Here is a 24161-nt window from a genome sequence, read left to right on the forward strand (position 1 = left end):
TGATCTGAAAGGAGAAAAGGATATTTCTCAGGGTATGGGAAAGCTGAAGGCACCACCGATGGACATTCTTCTGAGAATGAATTTTTACCAAGCACATACCTTTAAAAATAGTGGGCAAAAAGTTAAGTAGGCTATTTGCATTTACACTATAAAACTCTATCTCACAAGCAATGTCCTGTAGATTGTTGGTGGTTAAATCTGTGACACATGTGAGGGATTTGGAGATCAAGCATTTCCTGATTCCCTGCAGTTTTTGAGAGAGGGAGATGCTGATGTATGCCCATAAAGAAGAAAAGGTACACACACCTAGGAAACACACATAGGAAACAAACCTTAATGAGCCTTCTTTAAGGTTATCTCATTTACTCTTTCAGTTCAGTTCAGTTCAGGCCCTCAGTCGTGTCCGACTTTTTACAACCCCATGAATCGCAGCACACCAGGCCTCCCTGTCCATCACCCATTCCCGAAGTTTACTCAAACACATGTTGGTGATGCCATCCAGCCATCTCATCCTCTGTCGTCCCCTTCTCCTCCTGCCCCCAATCCCTCCCAGCATCAGAGTCTTTTCCAATGAGTCAACTCTTCGCATGAGGTGGCCAAAATATTGGAGTTTCAGCTTTAGCATCAGTCCTTCCAAAGAACATCCAGGACTGATCTCCTTTAGGATGGACTGGTTGGACCTCCTTGCAGTCCAAGAAACTCTCAAGAGTCTTCTCCAACACCACAGTTCAAAAGCATCAATTCTTTGGCGATCAGCTTTCTTCACAGTCCAACTCTCACATCCATACATGACCACATTTACTCTTTAATATGTATGAAAATAGGCTTCCCTTGTAGCCCAGCTGGTAAAGAATCTACCTGCAATGCTGGACACCCTGGTTCAATTCCTGGGTTGGGAAGTTCCCCTAGAGAAGGGATAGGCTGTGCACTCTAGTACTGGGCTTCCCTGGTGGCTCAGATGGTAAAGAATCCGCCTGCAATGCAGGAAACCTGGGTTTGATCCCTAGGTTCGGAAGATGCCCTGGAGGAGGGAATGGCAACCCACTCCAGTATTGTTGCCTGGAGATTCGCCATGGACAGAAGAGCCTAGCAGGCTACAGACCAGAGGGTCGGAAAGAGCTGGATGTGACTAAGCACAGCACAGCACATGTATAAAAATATTATTGCCCTGTTTCATAAAAGAAATTGATATTCACAGAAGATATCTAACCTCTCCAAGTTCATATAATCAGTGAATTTAACCTGTTGTTTAGCTGCTCAGTCGTGTCCAACACTTTGTGACCCCATGGACTGTAGCCCAACAGACATCTCTGTCCATGGGATTTCCCAACCAAGAATACTTGAGTGTGTTGTTATTTCCTTCTACAAATATTAATCTCACTCCTCCTCAAACTCCACCATACTTCCATTAGGCTGTGACTTACAGTACAGGTAAGAAACAGCCTGTAAGTGTGTAGAAATTCAGAAGCAGGTGAGACTGAAGAACAGAGGAAAGCCTCACTAAAGTGACAGAAGTTTGCTATTGAAAGGGTCCTATTTAAACAAGGGAAGGGCTTTGAGTGTAAAAAAAAAAAAAACTTTACTATCTAGAAGTGGACCAAATGTAGTCAATTAAGTATCTTGAGTGTAAGTGTTTGCTAGATATTTTGAGATATTTCATAGAAATTGTGAAATATAGCCAGTGCTTAGGTAATTTTCAATGATCAAGAAACATTTAAAAATGTGACTCCTATCTGTTCACTCACAGCCAAAAGATATTTTAGGATTAAAACCAATCTCAAGTTCTAAAACATTTATTAATAATTTAGACTTTATACTAAATTATCTTGGAATAGCTGGAACTCAAATAAAATCACTTTTTAATCTGGCTCCTCTGTGCAATATTAAGGCAGTCTCTAATTTAGTAAATAAACACCTGAGAAAATTGCACTGCAACCTCTATTAATATGATTTAAAGCATGTTGTGTGTTCTTCTGAGATATGCCAGATTAATGAATTTTCCAAGCCTTGGTGGAAAATGACCTGCTGAAAATGAAAGTGGAATTCATAAGTAAAAGCAGCCGAAAGCAGCTAATCTTAACCCATTTTACAAATAAGGAAAGTGGAAATAGGTTAAAAGTAGGTCATATTTATTTTGGGTTATGTCACATCTTTATAATTTGAGCACTAATAAAGGTTTTGTTTGGTTTCTACTTCTTTCTCTATTATTTTAAAGTATATTACATTCATGTGTGTGTGTGTGTGCCCTGTTTGTGTTGTAACTGGCATATTTGGATGACTGGCCCAGATCTGGCATTTTGAGTTCTGTGCCAACAAAAATGTCAAGTGCATTTGCCTTTTAATTAAATGTAATGCCTGGATTTTAATATTCCATTTTTTTCCCCTGAAGAAGAGACTTTCCTGATCTTGTAGTTTATAGGAGGAAAAAAAAAATCACTGACATTATCATGAAGCGATTTCCCCCAACAACTCCAGATATCCACGTTATCACTTCGTAAACATTTTACATTAAGGTTCAGATTTTAGTTCTCTAGCCTACTTTGCTGTAAACACTGTGTGTGGATACATGATCCGGCATTGTCTGTTTTAATGTATTTTCCTTATTTCTCAGTAATACTTAGCTCACTCTATTTTACTCTTAATAGGGCACTACTGCTTGAATGTCCCACATGTAATAATCAGTATGCAGAAAATGTAGTTCCTTATTTTACACTTGACTTTCCACTTCCTGTACTTTTGGTATAAATGTGGTCTTTCTTATTATTCCCCAGGGCCATAGCATTATATTATTTGCCTTCTTATTTTTTTACTTCCCCAAGTAAGTCATTTTTAATTCACTCTGTTGTTATTCTCTGATCACCTTTATTACTTGAGGTTTAAAGAAAACCCTTTTTTTTAAATCAAGTAGACAGCTCTAAAATCTCTGAACCCCATTCGTTACCCAGTTGATAGACAAGGCAGGGCTTCCCTGGTGGTTCAGATGGTAAAGAATCTGCCTGTTGTTCAGGAATCTGTTTGAATCATTGGGTCAGGAAGATGCCCTGGAGAAGGAAATGGCAACCTACTCCAGCATTCTTGTTTGGAGAATACCATGAACAGAGGAGCCTGGTGGGCTACAATCTATGGGATCACAGAGTCAGACATGATGCAGTGACTAACACTTTGACTTTCTAGATAAGGCATTTGATACATTTTGCTACTGATATGATACACTCGTCCTTTTATCAGTAAAAAGCCACGCTGTCTACCTCTAGGTTGTTCAGAGAAATCTTCCTTCACCTTTGAATCTAAAGAGTCACTGTGGTCTTCTGTCTCACCCCCTATTTCAATTCTCAGTGTAGAACTTCTCACTATCAGATGATGCTTATTTACTTATATCTTACATCTTCACAACATGAATGTAAATTGCATGAGCACAGAGATATTATCTGTCTTATTCAGTGATGAATGTTTGTGTGTGTGTCCTGTCATGTCTGACTCTGTGACCCCATGGACTGTAACCCGACAGGCTTCTCTGTCCATGGGATTTTCCAGGCAAGAATACTGGAGTGGGTTGCCATTTCCTTCTCCAGGGGATCTTCTCGACCCAGGGATCAAACCCATGTCTCCTATGCATCTCCTGCATTGCAGGCAGATTCTTTACTGCTGGGCCACCAAAGAAGCCCGGATGAATCTTAAGAGGCTGGAATTGTTTCAGGAACATGCCAGGAACAACAGTTAATTATTTATTAAAGGAAGGAAACACATTCCTTCTTCATGGATATAAGATTCCATTCATCCATGTATCTCCTCATGACTGCTTTTTCTAGAAAGAATTTTATCTGACTGCCATTTTATTGGTATTTTTATTTCTCCAACTTTACTCCTTTTTTTATGTTTGTGATTAGACTTCTCTTGATTTGATGCTCTTTATTTGAACACATACTAGCTGTGGTTCAAAACTCTAGATTTGTAAAAAGAGTTATTTGAATTTAATTCTGTTTTATAGAGTTATTACACTTACTGAGGTCTTATATACCAAGATTTGTCCTGAGGACTTTATGTATTTTAGCAGATGTATCTTTCCTTCAACCTGGAACCTAGGTACCTATATCATTTCTTTTTTTACTGATAAGAAAACTGAGGAAAGCTGTGGTTAAATAACTTCCTCAAGTTTACCCAGCTAGTGAGCAGCAGAGCTGGGACTGAAACCCAGATCAATATCTTTGTTATAAAAATATGGAGCTGATCCTCTTAAGGGATGCAGAGGCAGTCCATGTCCTGTGTCACCTCATGATTACTGGCAGAAGCTGATGCAGGTTCTCTTTTTTAGGTGAAGGCATGATCAATCTAGGTCTGAAGCATTCTCACAGACTAACCTAAAGCAATTAACTCACAAGCAAAGGTCACCAATCATTCATGAAAGTAATCACTGTGAAGTATAGCAAAAAAAAAAAAAGCAGATCTTAATTCTCAAAGGACTGCAGGGATTGGGTTGTTGGGTACAGAATACGAAAGAACTAAGAGCTCTGTACAAATTATTTAGAGAAACAAAAAATGCAAAACACAAAGATTAGCAAGATGCTATCAAGAGTAACTAAACAAAGAACCATTTGCAAAAAGATCAAATGGAATGTTTCCACAGTTTTGAAATTTAGAAATAACTCCTTGGCTGGATTACTTTGACAGCAGAATTGACAGAAGTGAGGGGATCATTTATCAGCCGAACTTTAACCTGAAGAAGTTATCCATAGCAAAATATAAAGACCAGCCAAGATACTTCAGAAGGAGAGGACTACACATGGAAACATGCCCATGATATATCATAACATATTATAGAGCTATACTAACCTAAAACAATGTTATATCAGCACACAGTATTTCCTTTTGGGAAATAATGGAAAACCTGTAAACTGAATTCCTGCATTTACGTAATTTAGATGTAAGACATAAGTGGTTTTGTAGATCATTGGATCAATTGAAAAGTTGTCCACAGAAACTGGATGTTTATTTAAGGTGGAGGGGACTGAAATACCTTCCTACTGTATATTATACTCAGGAAGCAATTCCATATAGATCCAGGGTTAAATATTAAGTGCACAGTTTTAAAACTTTTAGAGAAAAAAAGAAGACATTGTTTTTATTAATTCAAATAAGTGATTAGTATATTTGACTTCATTAAAATTAAGAACTGCTGTATCAAGATATTCTATATATAAAGTAAAAGAAACATCACCCAACGGAAGGTATTTGCAGCACATATAACTAGCAAAGAATTAGTGTACACACATAAAATATTACTGTAAATCAATAAGAAAAAGATGAAAACCAAATGGAAAAAATAAATGGGTCAAAGTTGTACACCAAGCATTTCAGAAAAGTAATAGGTATAAATACTTCAAATAAGTATCTCAAAGATGATTTTAGTAATCAAAGGCATAATAGATATCATTTTCTAGCCCTAAATTGGCAAAAATTACAAAATTCTGATAATGCAAAATATTAAGGTGTAATTTAAACAGGGATACACTGCTGCTGCTGCTGCTGCTAAGTCACATCAGTCGTGTCTGACTCTGTGTGACCCCACAGACAGCAGCCCACCAGGCTCCTCTGTCCCTGGGATTCTTCAGGCAAGAATACTGGAGTGGGTTGCCATTTCCTTCTCCAATACGTGCATGCTAAGTCGCTGCTGTGAGTATGTTAAATTGGTAACAATTTGGCATTATCTTTTAAAGTTGAATATTTGCGATCATGTAATAGTTACAGTCAAAATCTGCTGGATGCATTCTATGGGGCCACAGTTTGCCAACCCCTGGAATAAGATCAAGGAGTATTTTGGGTATTTGAGGAATGGCTGAAGCTTTTAATTGATTCTGGTTTAAGATACCCTAAAGTGATTGTCAGCAGATGAGATCAAAAAGGTTGATTAGAGCTTCATTTTGAAAGGCCTTATATGTCATACCAAGAACTTCTGCCATTCCTCTTGAATAGAAAGCAGTTAAAGGACTCATTTAATTACCTTTGCATTTTCAAAAACTCATTTTGGTGGCAATGTAGAGGATAAATCTGAAGAGGCCTACATGGGAAGCAGAAAGGCTTAGTGAAAAAGCAAAATGACTGAGTCTTGATCTGAGTTAGTGAGAAGATGCAATCAAGAATTAATGACAGATTTCAGAGGTAACATAGCAGACAGACTCAATTGTGTTTAAGAAGAGAACACCTAAATCTGTATTTTACCCAATTGATTAAATTGAAATGGGAAGCTTAATGAAAAATCCATAGGTAAAATTAAATTTGCCCTTCATTGAATACTACGAAGTGAAAAATAATATTTTATGTAGTTTTTGACCCTTAAGTACTTTTCTGAAATGTATTACCTATTTCTTTTGCTTTTACAAAAAGCATTTCTATTATTTCTTCAGGATTTTATGTAACATTTTGAACTATGGGTTTAAAAACAAATTTAGAGAGTCTAAGACTTCAAAAAGATGCCTTAAGAAGTGTGAAATTAATTTAAAATATTTGTAATATTAATCTATACTTCTATATCATAGTTGTTTAAAGCCTCCATAGACGTCTTCACTGTTATTTTCCACATTAGAAATTTTGAGATAATGTCCATATCTTTATTAAGCAAAAACAAAACTATATTCTTGTTTTCATTTTTTAAAAAAGGTGTGACACATAGCCATGTTCACTTTTCACCAATATAAAACTCTAATAGACCCTGTTTTTTAATCAATAATCTAAGACTAGACAAGTTTCATAAAATCATATGACATGATGAAGCAAGTGACTTCAAAGGATCACAGAGTTAAATAATGCATGATTCAAGATGCCCTTAAGGCTTAGCCGTCCACTGTGGCGGACTATTTAATTAATAACATGTACTTTACAAAACTCATCATTATATATTTATACAATAGACTGCTAAGATTTTTTAAAAACTGTTTTTCAGTAATATCAGTTCCCCTATTCATAACTTTTAATTTTTTATATGATACACCCAAAGAGCTAATATCTAGGCTGTCTCCATCCAAAGCAGCAGAATGTATTAATACTTCTACTTTCCACTACACATGCTTCAGTTTATAAAAAAAAACTTTCCCCATCATTACGATTTGTGTGTGTGTATGCTCAGTCACATCCAACTCTGCGACACCATGGACTGTAGACCACCAGGCTTCTCTGGCCATGGAATTTTCCAAGCAAGAATAATGGAGTGGGTTGCCATTTCCTACTTCAGGAGATCTTCCTAACCCGGGGATCAAACCTGCATCTCTTGTGTCTTCTGTACTGGCAAGTGAATTCCTTACCGGTAGCGCACCTGGGAAGCCACGTTATGTCAATTACTATCCCTAAAAACCATATAAGAAGTTCATCTTATGCCAATACTCAAAAACCAGCCCCCCCCCCAAAAAAAAAAACAACAACATATATGCCTGGTCATATATATCCTTGTGTTTTTTTAAGCCAACTGATTTTCTTTGTATCATTATAATCAACCGTAGGCAAGTTTAGTTTTATCCTTTTATTTATTCAACCAATATTTTGTACTATTACACCCTTCCAGGTCCTATTAGAAATATGGTGGTAAGCAAAATAATACATGGTCCCTGCTTTCATGGACTTAGCCACAATGGGAAGCCTTGGAGAGTTCTAGTTAACATGATCTAGTGACATGATACAGTTGAAGTCTTAGAAAGACTTTGTGCTGCAATGTGGGTTTTGATGTGGATTAGGCAGAGAATGCAGTCAGGGAGCAGAGAAGGCAATGGCACCCCACTCCATTACTCTTACCTGGAAAATCCCATGGATGGAGGAGCCTAGTAGGCTGCAGTCCATGGGGTTGCAAAGAGTCAGACACAACTGAGCGACTTCACTTTCACTTTTCACTTTCATGGAAGGAAGGAAATGGAGAAGGAAATGGCAACCCACTCCAGTGTTCTTGCCTGGAGAATCCCAGGGACGGGGGAGCCTGGTGGGCTGCCGTCTATGGGGTCGCACAAAGTCGGACATGACTGAAATGACTTAGCAGCAGTGGCAGCAGCAGTCAGGGAGATAAAACATGTGGCTTCTGTGTAATCGGGGTAAAGGGTGATGTTGACCAGAGTTAAGTAGTAGTCAGACATGACTGAAGTGACTTAGCAGCAGCAGCAGCAGTAGCAGTGGAGATAGAAAAACTAGAGACAGGGGATACTTTTTTTTTTTTTTTTAATTGGAGGCTAATTACAATATTGTGGCGGTTTTTGCCATACATTGACATGAATCAGCTATGGGTGTACACGCGTCCCCCATCCTGAACCCCCTTCCCACCTCCCACCCCATCCCATCCCTCAGGATCATCCCAGTGCACAGGCCCTGAGCGCCCGAGACAGAAGATACTTAAGTAGTAGTACTCTGCAGTTAATTGTATGAGGGGAAAAATGTCAAGTGATCATGCATGCCAGTTTGCCCAGGACAATTCTAGTTTTTGCCTTTTGTTCTGTCATAATTATTGAGTATCCCCCTTCACTTTCAAACGCATTCCAATTGAATGATAAATTAGATGTTAATCCTAGATATAAGGAGAGAGAGGAACATTCAAAAATGATGCTCAGCTTTCTGTTTGAATGCTGTATAGAAAGTTGTGTCTTCTGAAAGTGTAGATACACTAGGGAGGAACTGATATAAGGGTAAGATTATGAGTTCAGATTTGGATATGGTGTGTTGAAAGTGACTTTCCTACATTGAATGCAGACATATAAAAGAATCCAATGACTACATGGGTCAGGAACTCAGATTGGTGTCCTTGGTTAGAGATATGTGAATGTGGTATATATCTCTTTCTCAAAATATCTTATGGCATATACCCTTCTTCTTGCAATGACGTGAGGTGATAAGATGCCTGCTTGATAAGGTGAGGCAAGATAAATGACATAAACATTGTGTCTTAGCATTAGGCTACTGTTGACCTTCTAGTGATGTGTCAGAAGGAGGATCATCTGCTTAGGATGATCCTGAGTCATGCAGCCATGATGAGGCTGATGGTTGGATGTCAGGAGCTGATGATGTGATGGTTAGGGTTTCTGAGTGGGATGGATAGGGAAGGTGCAAAATTTCATCATGCTACTCAGTGTGCAAGTTAAAACTTATCAATCATTTATTTCTGGAATTTTCCGTTTAATATTTTTGGATGACAGTGTGCTACAGGTAACTGAAACAGTAGAAAATGAAACTGAATTGGAAGGAGGGGGCTACTGTATATTGATCTGAGAGTGATCAGCATGGATAGCAACTGAAGTGATAGAAGCAGATGAAATCACCAAGCCAAAAGTATGGAAACCTGTGTCAGAAGGTTCAGGTCATCACTGAGGAACTCAAAGCAGCATCTATGTTCTAAAGGAAATGAGGGAGGGACTCACAATGGAGATTTGGAAAGAAAAAGCCTGCGTCATAGGAAAATTGGGAGATGATCAAATAATGGAAGCCCCAGGAAGGAATGTTTCAGGAAAATAGAGTAGACAGAAGTGTCAGATGCTATCAAGAGGTTGCGTGAAATAAGTATACATTGAACTCAGTAACTAGTCTGTCATTAGAGACGTTGGTGATGGTGGATTGGTGCCATTGGGGGACGTCAGCCTGGTTATAAGTAATAAGTAATAACTGGGAAGTTAAGTATGAACGATTTTCCAGAATTATAACTGAAGAGGAGAGAAAGCATTATTGAAATACCTGGAGGATTTGCAGTATGATGGTGTCTCTAAAGACACTATGAGATCACCTAATATATTGTACTTAGAGGCTTCTATCTTTAATATCCATCATGAAAATGGATTGTACTTGTATGATTGCCGCTATTGTGTAATTTTCTTAATTAAATTTATGTATTTTTTAGGTATTTGTATGTTTTTTACCTAAGTAAAGTTACTTCAACTATTTTTGCCCCCAAAAAATGCATCTCATAAATTTGTTCCATAAACATAAAATACTGCCTTAGTTATTTTCCTGCTGTCCAGAGAATGATGTTGCTCTTGGCTTCAGAACACTGGGGACTCTTGGAATATCCTTTGGCAGATAAGAAAGGTGAAGATTTATGGCAAAGGAAAGCATTTCTGAAAAAGGTGCTCCACATTGCCTTTGTGTATGTGCAGAAATTATAAACGGGGCTCAGGGGTGCAGTCACTGTAATAGCTTTTTGCTCTCTTTGAAGAAAATAGAAAATGCTCACTTAGGGGCTACTGCTTGTGTTTCCATTAATGAATCTTCTAAGCTTGAATGATTTTAAATAGAATATTTATGTTCCTTGGTTTAGTAGGGCAAAAACTTGGAGAAATGCATGGGATTAAGTATCTAATGTAATAAATTTATGCAGACATTTCATAAAAAATGCTGTTGGTAATAATAAGTCATAACTAAAGACTTTGAGGAGGATTCACAATCAGTGGAAAATAACCACCAAATCGTATCTTCCTGAAGAATTTGATTACCTTCTCCACTCAAGATTTAAACTGATTTGAAGCATTGAAACAGTGTCAGACTTTATTTTTGGGTGGCTCCAAAATCACTGCAGATAGTGATTGCAGCCATGAAATTAAAAGACGCTTACTCCTTGGAAGGAAAGTTATGACCAACCTAGATAGCATATTCAAAAGCAGAGACATTACTTTGCCAACAAAGGTCCATCTAGTCAAGGCTATGGTTTTTCCAGTGGTCATGTATGGATGTGAGAGTTGGACTGTGAAGAAAGCTGAGCACTGAAGAATTGGTGCTTTTGAAGTGTGGTGTTGGAGAAGACTCTTGAGAGTCCCTTGGGCTGCAAGGAGATCCAACCAGTCCATCCTAAAGGAGATCAGTCCTGGGTATTCACTGGAAGGACTGATGCTGAAGATGAAACGCCAATACTTTGGCCACCTCATGTGAAGAGTTGACTCATTGGAAAAGACCCTGATGCTAGGAAGGATTGGGGGCAGGAGGAGAAGGGGACGACAGAGGATGAGATGGCTGGATGGCATCACCGACTCGATGGACATGAGTCTGGGTGAACTCTGGGAGTTGGTGATGGACAGGGAGGCCTGGCGTGCTGCAATTCATGGGGTTGCAGAGTCGGATATGACTGATCGACTGAACTGAACTGAACTGAAGCATTGACAAACAACTCTTTTGCACAAGACTTGTAATCATGACAAACAAGCTGTCTTACCCAACTCAGATGAAGAAGCTTTGTTTTTTGGTTTTTTTTTGTTTGTTTTTTTCTTAGCTACTTGGTTAATATTAATTGAAGTCCAGTGTTTTATAAGGACATATATTCTATGACTTTAAAGTAGTAACACTGTTTTACATAATAAATTATAAATGTTTCACTACTTTGCACCCTGAATACACCTGCAGGGTTTCAGTATCTTTGGTCAGAAGTTTACTTTTAGATTTGACTATTATTTCTGGAAATATGTTTAGATTAACTCATGAGAAAATCAGTGTTATTAAATGAAACTTCTAAAACTTTTCAGTCTTCTGTATTTGAAATTATTTAGCCATCACCTGCATGTCACTTTTGTTATATAATTACTAATCACAGTTAGTATTAAGGCTGGCTGTTCATACTGTGTATATGGTGAGAGATGTCTACCTTTGGATGATCCTAGTAGTTCTGAAGATTCTTATGAAATATAACATGTGCTACTTAAAGCATAATATCCTTGTAAGTTTATCTCATAATAGCATTTGTTTAATTGAATTAAAATGCTATATTAAAAATAGATTTACCTCATTAAACAAGAAATAATCTTCCAAAGCATTGCAAAAAGATTAATTCTGGGAGTTACGGCAGAAAATCACAAAGGAATTATGCATACCCTCTGAAAGGCATGTGTCGGAGAAGGCAATGGCACCCCACTCCAGTACTCTTGCCTGTAAAATCCCATGGACGGAGGAGCCTGGTAGGCTGCAGTCCCTGGGGTCGCTAAGAGTCGGACACAACTGAGTGACTTCACTTTCACTTCTCACTTTCATGCATTGGAGAAGGAAATGGCAACCCACTCCAGTGTTCTTGCCTGGAGAATCCCAGGGACGGGGGAGCCTGGTGGGCTACTGTCTATGGGGTCGCACAGAGTCGGACACGACTGAAGTGACTTAGCAGCAGCAGCAGCAGCAGCTGAAAGGCATGTATAACATAGAACCTTATTAGAGAAAGCTTTAAATCATGAATCATGATGATTTGTTGCATGCCCTAAAGTTTATTCTAGAGATTTCTACATCAAACATTCTGTCTCCCTATCTCAAGCAGTAACTGTGTCAAGCCAATCCAATTTGACAAACAATTTATTGCAAACAATAAATATATTCCTTTTAGTTTTATATCCAACTTTGAAATATACTCCCCCTGCTTTTATTGAATATCTATGTATATGTAGATAAATATGTAAATATAGTTACATAAACATGCACAGTGACATACGTGTGCGTTCCTGACGTGGCTGTTGGGAAAGAACAGATCTCCAATATATTTAATGCATGTTTTGATGAATTGATGAACCTTAACATGTAGTTTGAAATGTGGTAAGAAATTCAGTCTGAGTCAGACTTGCCTGTGGATCTCCAGGAGGTGAGGGTCGACAGTTTGGCCTCAAGCCAAACAACAGGGAGGAACACAGCCCCAACCATCAACAGAAAATTAGATTAAAGATTAACTGAGCATGGCCCCACACATCAGAACAAGACCCAGTTTCCCATACAGTCAGTTTCCCATCAGGAATCTTCCATAAGCCTCTTATCCTTATCCATCAAAGGACAGACAGAATGAAAACCACAGTCAGAGAACACTAACCAAACTGATCACATGGACCACAGCCTTGTCTCACTCAATGAAACTATGAGCCATGCAATATAGGGCCAACTAAGACTGATGGGTCATGGTGGAGAGTTCTGACAAAACGTGGTCCACTGGAGAAGGGAATGGCAAACCACTTCAGTATTCTTGCCTTGAGAACCCCATGAACAGTATGAAAAGGCAAAAAGATAGGACACTGAAAGATGAACTCCCCAGATCAGTAGGTCCCCATTATAGCTACTGGAGAAGAGTGGAGAAATAACTCTAGAAAGAATGAAGAGACAGAAACAAAGCAAAAACAACGCCCAGTTGTGGATATGACTGGTGATGGAAGGAAAGTCTGATGCTATAAAGAACAATATTGCATAGGAACCTGAAATGTTAGGTCCATGAATCAAGGCAAATTGGAAGTGGTCAAACAGGAGATGGCAAGAGTGAACATTGACATTTTAGGAATCAGTGAACTAAAATGGACTGGAATGGGTGAATTTATTCAGATGACCATTATATCTACTACTGAGGGCGAGAATCCCTTAGAAGAAATGGAGTAGCCCTCATAGTCAACAAAAGAGTCTGAAATGCAGTACTTGGGTGCAATCTCAAAAATGACAGAATGATCTCTGTTTATTTCCAAGGCAAACCATTCAATATCACAGTAATCCAAGTATATGCCCCAACTGCTAATGTTGAAGAAGCTGAAGTTGAACGATTCTGTGATAACCTACAAGACCTTGTAAAATTAACACCAAAAAGGATGTCCTTTTCATCATAGGGCACTGGAATGCAAAGGTAGGAAGTCAAGAGATACCTGGAGTAACAGGCAAGTTTGGCCTTGGAGTACAAAATGAAGCAAAGGCTAACAGAGTTTTGCCAAGAGAACACACTGGTCATAGCAAACACCCTCTTCCAACAACACAAGAGATGATTTTACACATGGACATCACCAAATGGCCAATACTGAAATCAGATTGATTATATTCTTTGCAGCTGAAGATGGAGAAGCTCTATAGAGTCAGCAAAAAACAAGACCTGGAGCTGACTGTGGCTCAGATCCTGAATTCCTTATTGCAAAATTCAGAGTTAAACTGAAGTAGGGAAAATCACTAGACCATTCAGGTATGACCTAAATCAAATCCCTAAACGATTATACAGTGGGAGTGACAGATAGATTCAAGGGATTAAATCTGATAGACAGAGTGCCTGAAGAACTATGGACAGAGGTTTGTGACATTGTACAGGAAACAGTGATCAAGACCATCCCCAAGAAAAAAAAATGCAGAAAGGCAAAATGGTTGTCTGAGAAGACCTTACAAATAGCTGAGAAACGAAGAGAAGTGAAAGGCAAAGGAGAAAAGGAAAGATATACCCATTTGAATGCAGAGTTACAAAGAATAGCAACGGAGATAAGAAAGCCTTCCTCAGTGATCAATACAAAGAAGTAGAGGAAAACAGTAGAATGGGAAAGACTAGAGATCCTTCAAGAAAATTAGAGATACCAAGGAAACATTTCATGCAAAGATGAGCACAATAAGACAGAAATGGTATGGACCTAACAGAAGCAGAAGATATTAAGAAAAGGTGGCAAGAAAACACAGAAGAACTGTACAAAAAAGATCTTCACAACCCAGATAATCACGATGGTGTGATCACTCACCTAGAGCTGGACATCCTGGAATGCGAAGTCAAGTGCCCTTAGGAAGCATCACTACGAACAAAGCTAGAGGAGGTGATAGAATTCCAGTTGAGCTATTTCAAATCCTAAAAGATGATGCTGTGAAAGTGTTGCACTTTGCACATATGCCAGCACATTTGGAAAACTCAGGAGTGACCACAGGACTAGAAAAGGTCAGTTTTCATTCCAATCCCAAAGAAAGACAATGCCAAATAGTGTTCAAACTACTGCACAATTGCACTCATCGCACACGCTAGTAAAGTAATGCTTAAAATTCTCCAAGCCAGACTTAAGCAATACGTGAACCATGAACTTCCAGATGTTCAAACTGTTTTTAGAAAAGGCAGGGGAACCAGACATCAAATTACCAACATTCATTGGATCATAGAAAAAGCAAGAGTTGCAGAAAAACATCTAATTTTGCTTTATTGACTACACCAAGGCCTTTGACTGTGTGGATCACAACAAACTGTGGAAAATTCTTCAAGAGATGGGAATACCAGACCACCTTACCTGCCTCCTGAGAAATATGTATGCAGGTCAAGAAACAACAATTAGAACCAGACATGGAACAAAGGACTGGCTCCAAATTGGGAAAGGAGTACATCAAAGCTGTATATTATTACCTTGGTTATTTATCTTATATGCAGAGTATATCATACGAAGTGCCGGGCTTGATGAAGCACAAGCTGGAATCCAGAATGCCAGGAGAAATATCAATAACCTCAGATATGCAAATGACACCACCCTTAGGACAGAAAGCAAAAAGGAACTGAAGAGCCTCTTGATGAAAGTGGAAGAGGAGAGTGAAAAAGCAGGCTTAAAACTCAACATTCAAAAAACTAAGATCATGGCATCCATTCCCATCACTTCATAGCTAATAGGTGGGAAAACAATGGAAACAGTGACAGACTTTATTTTCTTAGGCTCCAAAATCACTGCAAATGGTGACTGCAGCCATGAAATTAAAAGATGTTTGCTCCTTGGGGAAAAAAAAAGCTATGGCCAATCTAGATAGCATATTTAAAAGCAGAGACATTACTTTGCCGACAAAAGCCCACTAGTCAAAGCTATGGTTTTTCTAACAGTCATGTACGGATGTGAGAGTTGGACTATAAAGAAAGCTGAGCACCGAAGAATTGATGCTTTTAAACTGTGGTATTGCAGAAGACTCTTTAGAGTCCCTTGGACTGCATGGAGATCAAACCAGTCAATCCTGGAAGGAAATCAGTCCTGAATATTCATTGGAAAGACTGATGCTGAAACTGAAACTGCATACTTTGGCCACCTAATGCAAAGTATTGACTCACTGGAAAAGCCCCTGATACTGTGAAAGATTGAAGGCAGGAGAAGGGGATGACAGAGGATGAGATGGTTGGATGGCATCACTGAATCAATGGGCATGAGTTTGAGCAAGCTGTGGGAGTTGATGATGGACAGGGAAGCGTGGCGTGCTGCAGTCCGAGGGGGTCTCAGAGTCAGAAGCGACTGAGCGAATGAACTGAACTGAACTTCTAGTTGAGATTGGAAATTCCCTGAAGGCTGGATACATGGCAAGTGTCGTCAGAAAGGATAACTCCCTTGCTTAATGAAGAAACAACTGAAGGCTTGCTTTTCTTTTTTGAGAATTATAATTATCAGATACTGGTCCATGGGGAATTTTATCCTATCCAATCAAAATAATATGTTAAGATGGTTATAGTGAACTACTTTGGAGAGTTAACTGTGTTATCTGTAACACTTTTCTTCAAACTATGTTTCCTACTGATTTACCTTTAAATTGCCATTTTATGAAATGATACTGATACTGGATTTATTTGTTCTTTTTCATTTACTCCTTGGATAAATTAAAAGTTAACCTGTGTCAGTCCCCTTTGGGAGGAGACTGTGTCTAGTTGAAACACTGGAGCAGATATTTAAATGTGTGAGTTTGTAGAGAAAGAAGAGGTTGGAAGTAGAAGCCAAGAGAGAAAAGCTAAAGAAGAAAGGATTGAATATAGAAAAATGGATACTTGTTAAAACGGAATTTAATTATCCACTAGAAAGGTCTGAGATCAGATATAGGGATCCCCTTGTTTGTTCATTCAGCCATCATCTCTTGACACTGCTTTAAGGCAGTTTCCTAATGTGCGTAATTCTAAGAATCACCTGTTCTCTTGTCACATCGATTCTTAGCAAGAAGGGGCCATGGACCTGGAAACATTGAGAAATGCTGCTTTAGAAGATGTGTTAGATTTTGTCTCTGTTCTTGAGGAATTTACAATTTATTCCGTATCTCTAAGCCTCAGGTGTTTTGTTTTTTTTTTTAATCTGTAAAATGTAGATAATAATGTTTTCCTTGCCAGTTTTCAAGGCAAATAAAAGAAAAATGTCTTCGGAGGTCTACTAGAGCTTGTAGATTGCTTAAGATTTGTAATATTAATTGTTTTTGTATGTGAGAAACGGTGGTTGCTTTGAGAAAGAAAGAAAGTGAGGAGATACAAAGAATTAAAAAAAAACTTTAATCTTCTCAATGTTCTGTTTTTCAAGTTTATATTCTGGATTTTATTTGTTAAGAGGATGTGAAATATTCCTTGACAAATTTGTTTTCCATTGGTTATTCTTGTCTTCCTCCAAACCAGCAATTTATTTCAAATCTTTTAAATCATATCATAAACTCACACCTCCAGCACTTACACTGTAATCCCTTGTGTCCCAGATAAATGCCATTGGCACTACCTTAATGGGTCATGCATGGCACCTTGCAGCTGAGCAGAGAAGGACTTGTTGAATGAAGTGGTAAAAGAATGAATCTCTAAATCCAACCGCATCTCTTTCCACTATACTCATGGCTAAAAATCCTGTGTCCTTACTTTTAAGGACACTTGAAGAAAAATAGTTCATCATTCCTTTTATTTTTTTTATGTTAACAACATCCCTTTTCAAAAAACACTTCCCTTAACCTTAAATCGCTCATGTTGGAGTTTAGCATGCTACCATATTTATATTTTCAAGTTACTTTTATTCAAATAAAATAAATTGTCTTTCTGTAGTAATCTTTAGCTGGGAATAATTTTCCTTTCTGTGATAATTAGCTGCTTTCAGTAATTTATTTTTTGATTCATTTAGCAGCAGCAACAGAAGAACCAGAAGTGATTCCAGACCCAGCCAAGCAGACTGACAGAGTAGTGAAAATCGCAGGAATTAGTGCTGGGATTTTGGTGTTCATCCTCCTGCTCCTAGTAGTCATATTAATTGTAAAAAAGAGGTAAGACCTGATTTTGTTCTGTCCCACTCATTCACTGTTTATGTCATGGTTACTAGTTTTCAGACACTTCTTTGTTTCCCTGAGCTCTTTTTAAATGAGAATAAACAACAGAATTGAATTTTAGCAATATTGCCAGCATCTAAGTATATTTCTCCTGCTTGGAAAATAAATTCTAATTGGTTATTTGCAGTTTAATTTTGGATATAAAATTTGCTTTTGTCAATTTAACCTTGAAATCAATGTATGAATTAAATTCCGCAAATGCTTGAGATATTAATGTATCTTATATTTTGAAGTTTTTTTTATTACACATGGCAAAATAAGAGTTTCTTATGATATTTGGTCTATGAATTATTTTGCACTTTTACTGTTTTTCTAAATGTTGACTACAAATAAGATATGAGAAATATGAACATTATTTTATGAAGTTGTATATTAATATTCACTGACTAAATACTTTAGCACTTTAATATGAAGAACCAAATTTTTAAATTGAGCATTAGTGTGTTATACTATATCAACGAATATCGCCATCTTCTGGAATTATATGAAGATATTAAGACCTACAGGAATTTAAATTGAATTATATTTGGTACATTAAGGTATACATCTACCAGAAAGCATTTCAAAGAATACAGTTTTTATAATTTGAACTTTTTCTTATTCTATAAAATAACATTATCTGTAAGGCATTGCTTTAGAAATTAATGGAACTCTCCAATCCTTCCAATCATATGTTTTAAACAATATTACAATCTGGAAGGATTACTAAAAAACCTTTGCTAAGTATAGTTCTAAAATACTGGTGTATAGATGTATTTCTCATTCATTAATTATATTGAATATAATAAAAGATGTTGCTTACTTTATACTAAATCATATAATATACTATTTTGATTGTTATTTTGTACTCAAAATAAATCATGAATAATATAGATGACTCATACTACATGTTTAATGATTCCATAAGAGTTTATTTTAATGTATTGCCTCTTTACAATTACCCCCTGGAGATATATATGTTGGAGAAGACACATCTGCATTAGAAACATTAGGTATGCATTATAGTGTTTTGTGTTAAATTAGCTACATACGTGCTTTCCCCAATAGTGCTTTCTCTTTTTGCTGTTGTCTACCTCTGTGGTTGGAAATTATATCATATTTGAGACAGGAAGGTTTAAACATTTTACTAATAAATTTGCCAATCAAGATCAATAAAATCATTGAATACAACTTTCAGATCTTATGTTTCTACTTAGTTTAAATTTATATTTGGAGAGTTAAACTAAACTCTTTATATTTAGAGAGTTAACTGTGCTTTAGAGTTAAAAGTATTTCAGCTACTTCAGGCTGGATATGAAAACATGAAAATGGCCTCTGGTTTTGTCTTAGTTAAAATTGGGTTAATACTGGTTTTATGGGTTAATTATTTGAAAACACTTATTTGTTGTGGTAGCCTTTCTAATCTGTGGCTGTTTGTTTCAAAAATAACCAAAAACGAAACATAAATTTTCTAAAGTACATCAAAACAATCTCTAAGCATGATTTTTTGGTGTGGTTAAAATGTTCTGACAACTCTCTAAAACTGCCTAATGCATCAAATTCTTTCCTGGTTCATATTTTAAATGGTTGGATAAGTGAGCCTCTCTATTAAAATGTTTAATGTTTGAGTTTTCATAATTATGCTTTAATTGATTGTCTCCTACTAGGAAGTATGCTAGGGTTTTTGTTTTTTTATTTTCTCTTCCTCATCACTACCTCTAGGACTAGAGAGGTTGCAATTTTATAGGTAGATAAAGTTACATGCTTAGGTATATTATCTTCTGTATAATATAACCAAGAATCCCTTACGTATCTAAGAAACCTCATAATAACTTTTAGTTATATGTAGTATATCACACATATACTGTGTATGATTTAATCATAAATATGTTTGTTATACATACACAAAAGTATAGGTATTATAACAATGTTAGATAGCATCAAAGTTAACAATTTTAGTATATCATGTAGTCTCCCTATATGATATGCTAATATACAAATTTATAATAAAAATAATGGAAAAGTAAATCATTTTAGCCTTGCATTATCTTTACTTTTATGGGAAATTGTTAATTTTAAGAGACTTTATCTCTTACTAGGAGTAATATATGTAGGTATATTTCTCACGTTGAAAAAAATTTCTGTGTATTTTTGGTTGTTATATAAAGAAATGGTTTGGAATTTAGTAAAATTCTGCAGTGAAGGGTATATATAAAGTAAGTTTTTAGGCTAAGAAAAGGGATATTGCATCTTTCAAAACGCAAAGTCATTTTAATTTAATCACTGTTGAATTATTTCCAAATGTATGCCATTTTTTCATTGGTTATGTATTATTTTAAATTTGCAGCATGAATACATTAATAATTCCAAACATAAATTTGAAATTCTGTTTCAGTACAGTAAATGTATATGATATCATGGTCACATACATCTGCTGTAGAAATGCCTTTGTGCATATATAGTATATGGTGCATATGTATATTCACATAATATATGTATGTACCTGTGTATTAATAAGATATAATGACTTATTTATAGAAATTAATGTGTCATTCTGCATATATTCTATATTAACCTGATAGATCTTTATGTTTTGTATTTAAAGAAAAATAGTCAATTTAGTGTAGAAGTTCTATACACAGCTATTCCATCTGTCATGACATTTAGATGGTAATGGATGATATTATGCTTAACTGCATGTTAAAAATACACAATCCATTTAATTTTTCAATTTTTTTGGCTATAGAAAAGTCAGCATGTTATTTTTTCCAAATTATGTATTTTAAATTTTATTTTCTATTGCGTATCTGTCTGTTTAATTGCATGGCGAAAGATATCTAACCAATGCATGAGCAAATTGAAATCCAAACAACAACAACAAAAAAACATGAATTTTATTTTATTTTATTTTACTTTTTAACGCACATTTTTCTGCTTTATTGAATGTGACAGAGTCACGCTTTTCATTCACCATTGCTTCTCTTTTTCCACTGTCTGTGATTTGCTTGCCAGGAGGAGCTACTATTCTTACTCCTACTACCTGTAAGTAGAAAATGGGTGATATACGACTTTACATGTGTTAAAGATGCAGTATCCCTTTTCAAAAAAAAACAACAAACCAAAAAACAGAATGTTTGCAATTTTGATGACTGCAAAAAAAGTATTTTTCTGGACTCTAAAGCTATAAAGTTTACTTATTAACCTATTTTATTAATAGGTTATTTTTAAAAAGGGATATTGTATTTCTGTATGTTCAGCTACTTTTAATTTTTATTTACGATTTTCCATAAGTAGTCATAGTCTATAGCCCAAAGCATCATTTACATACTTAAGTCAAACCTGTACATTATCAATATGATATCTCACTCATCCGGTAGAGATAGTGGTTGCAATTCACTAATACCTATTTTTACATGTGTGTGCTTTAGTTGCTCAGTCGTGTCCGACTCTTTGCAATCCCATGGACTGTAGTCCGCCAGGCTCATCTGTCCATAGGGATTCTCCAGGCAAGAATACTGGAGTGGGTTGCCTTGCCCTCTTCCAGGGGATCTTCCCAACCCAGGGCTCAAACCCAAGTCTCCCCCATTGCAGGTGGATTCTTTACCGTCCGAGCCACACTGTTATATCTGAAAAAAATGACCCAACTGATGTATTCATAGAAGAACATTCAAAATGCCTTCACAGAATGCAAATCAGGTCAGGTCTGACTGTGATAACTTCTCTCCACATTTCCAGGAATCCGGGATGGGTTGTGACTTCAGAACACCTTTGGTTTAGCTATGTAGGCAATCAGTATGCTCTGGTGAAAACGAATGGATAAAAATTATAATGTGGCAGTGATAAATAAAAAAATATTTTTAGAGAAGAAATTTCGAGTTTATTTATTATGACTTAAATAGGACAATGATTTTGTAAAACCAAGATGAAAAAAGAAAGGCTGTCAACCTAAACAAAACATAATAGGTGTTACATATCCTTTTTTGTGCTCCAAAGTTTTAGCTCTTCCTATGCTTAAGTATGACATGCTACTCTTGATGAGGAAGGAGAGTGTTGTCCAGTCTGTTTCAATAATCATTCTCAGCTTATTACCTTAAATTCCAGCGTATACATTCAGTCCAAAGGAATGATGCAACAGAGTATTCTTGGTCATTGCTTGATCAATATTTGATCCACCAAATTTTGAGAGTCAAGGATTTTGATTAAGTATTTGGTGCACATATCCCACAGTATTTACTTCACTAAGTAAATTTAAGTTAGCTTTACAGAAAGATTTGGTGAGAGTCTCAATGACTGTAACAGAATTCTGCCAACAGTTTAAATATTATAAACATTTGGCTTTTCAAAATCTGATAAAATAAGCAGGTGTAAAGTAACAGTGCTCCTAGCTTATTGTGATGGATCATAATATCCTTGTTAAATCATGTTTGATGAAGCCAAAGGTAATTAAATGTACCGTTTCATACAATGATGGAGCACTTTTCCTCTTTATAGCCCACCCATATATCCACCTGCAGAAGTTTATGCTGTTGGCTGCTTTGATAATGAAAGTCATTTGCACATCTGTCAAACTCAAGTAGTTGCAAAATGATCTGCTTAACTGTCCTGAAGCGTACATTATATATGCTGGTTTCTCAGATGGAGACAAAATATCAAACATGCAGGAATCAATAAATATTTAATTATGAGAACATCAATAAGGTTACCATTAGTCATCCATTTATCTATAATATTAGGATTAGATTGCCTTTTTATAGACGTGTGGCATTTCTGTATTCTAGACTATGTATTAGGCTTTGATACTGTTACTGAAGTACTTAGGGTTCCTGGCATTATCAATCATAATTAGAAAAAAGTTTAACAGACTTATGTTTTTAAAAGCTGCTTAAACAGATCTAGTGAAGCAAATCTAAATTAGACAGTTTTTAAAAGAAATGTAGAAATAAATTATAGTAAAATTTAAAAGAAAACCAGATGTAATCTTTGAAGTAAAAATTCATTGGCATCATCATAGTAACTGTCAGTTCTTGATCAAAGCACTTAACTCTAGTGATAATATTTATTTCTTTTGTAATAACCTGAATTAAAGCCTACCTCACAGGGTTGTTGTGAGGATTAAGGTATAAAAAAAAGCTGACAATACATGGTTGGCAGATATCAACAAAGGTTTTATATATATTCTCTCATAATCTATCTACTAACAAAGGTTTGTGAATCTGAAAAGTAAAAGTCCTTCATTGCTATGAAATCTTTTACCTGTCATGCATTTGACAAGTTCATTACTTCTTATTTTTTCTCAATCATAAAATGTTTAAATTATATATTTTAAGGTAAAGCCTCAAAATTTAAACGTCTTTACCATTTGCTTCAATCTATCTGTCTTCAAATTTTTACATTGTTTTTAATCCAAATTTCAAGTTGTCTTATTTTTAGCCACGTCAATCTCTCAGAATTTTTGAGGAATGAATTTATTCTTTCTTCTTAGCCAAGAAACAAAGACTGAAAGTTATTTCTTCAACTCTTTTTTAAACTTTAAAATGGCAAAGCATTTGTGCTACATCCACATTCTTCTCAAATTTATAACAACTAATCTTTAACTCTTAGAGCAATGACTGCTTCATATTATAATACACATGGTAATGTGACAATTAAAAAAAAGTAACTGGATATAGTATAAGGGCTTAGGCCTTGGAACCAGGTCATTCTTTACTGCATATTAGATTAATAACCTTGGGCAAGATATTTAACTTGTAAGCCTCAGTGAACTCATCTATACAATTAGAAATCTCATGCCTCCTTCAGTTCATTGATTTGAGAATTAATTGAGTTAACAAATGACAAATGCCGAGCATATAAGAGACCTAATTCATCCATTCGATCAAGTATTTAGTGAGTGTCTGCTATGTGCCGGACACTGCTCGGAGTGCTAGGGCTATACAGAGGGTTCTTCCCTTCATGGAACACACAGTGGGAAAAACAAAAGGATCCTTGCAATGATAATGTGATAAGTATTATTATAGGCAGAAAACATGGTGCTTTAAAAATACCTACCAGGGAAACCTAGTCTGAGAAAGGTTGTATATGCTCAGTTAGAGAAGTCTCCCTGATGAGGCAAGACAGAATTGGAAGTTAACCAGATATTAGAGGTAAAAGAACAATGTAGGCCGAAGAACAAATAGCCTATAGGCAAGTTTGGAACTATCCTAGAGGTAAGTTTGAAAAGTGAAGGCTGTAGAATAACCTATGACCTACTGATGTATAATTTGCCCCATCAGTTCAGTTCAGTTCAGTCACTCAATCGTGTCCGACTCTTTGCGACCCCATGAATCGCAGCACGCTAGGCCTCCCTGTCCATCACAAACTCCCGGAGTTCACTCAGACTCACGTCCATAGAGTCAGTGATGCCATCCAGCCAT

General features: G+C 36.4%; 1 protein-coding gene across 2 annotated transcripts in view; it reads left to right on the plus strand.

The window, feature by feature from the left end:
* PTPRK (protein tyrosine phosphatase, receptor type, K) overlaps positions 1-24161 on the plus strand; it is a 618790-nt gene that overhangs the window by 554483 nt on the left and 40146 nt on the right. Inside the window, exon 14 of one of the 2 annotated variants that reach the window (XM_010834647.1) lies at positions 17568-17706. In XM_010834647.1, coding sequence (XP_010832949.1) covers positions 17568-17706 — 139 coding nt within the window. The remainder of the gene's footprint in view (positions 1-17567; positions 17707-24161) is intronic. The other variant, XM_010834648.1, reaches the window with a different exon arrangement.

The sequence above is a fragment of the Bison bison genome, unplaced genomic scaffold, assembly GCF_000754665.1.
Source record: "Bison bison bison isolate TAMUID 2011002044 unplaced genomic scaffold, Bison_UMD1.0 scf7180017864035, whole genome shotgun sequence".
NCBI lineage: Eukaryota > Metazoa > Chordata > Mammalia > Artiodactyla > Bovidae > Bison > Bison bison.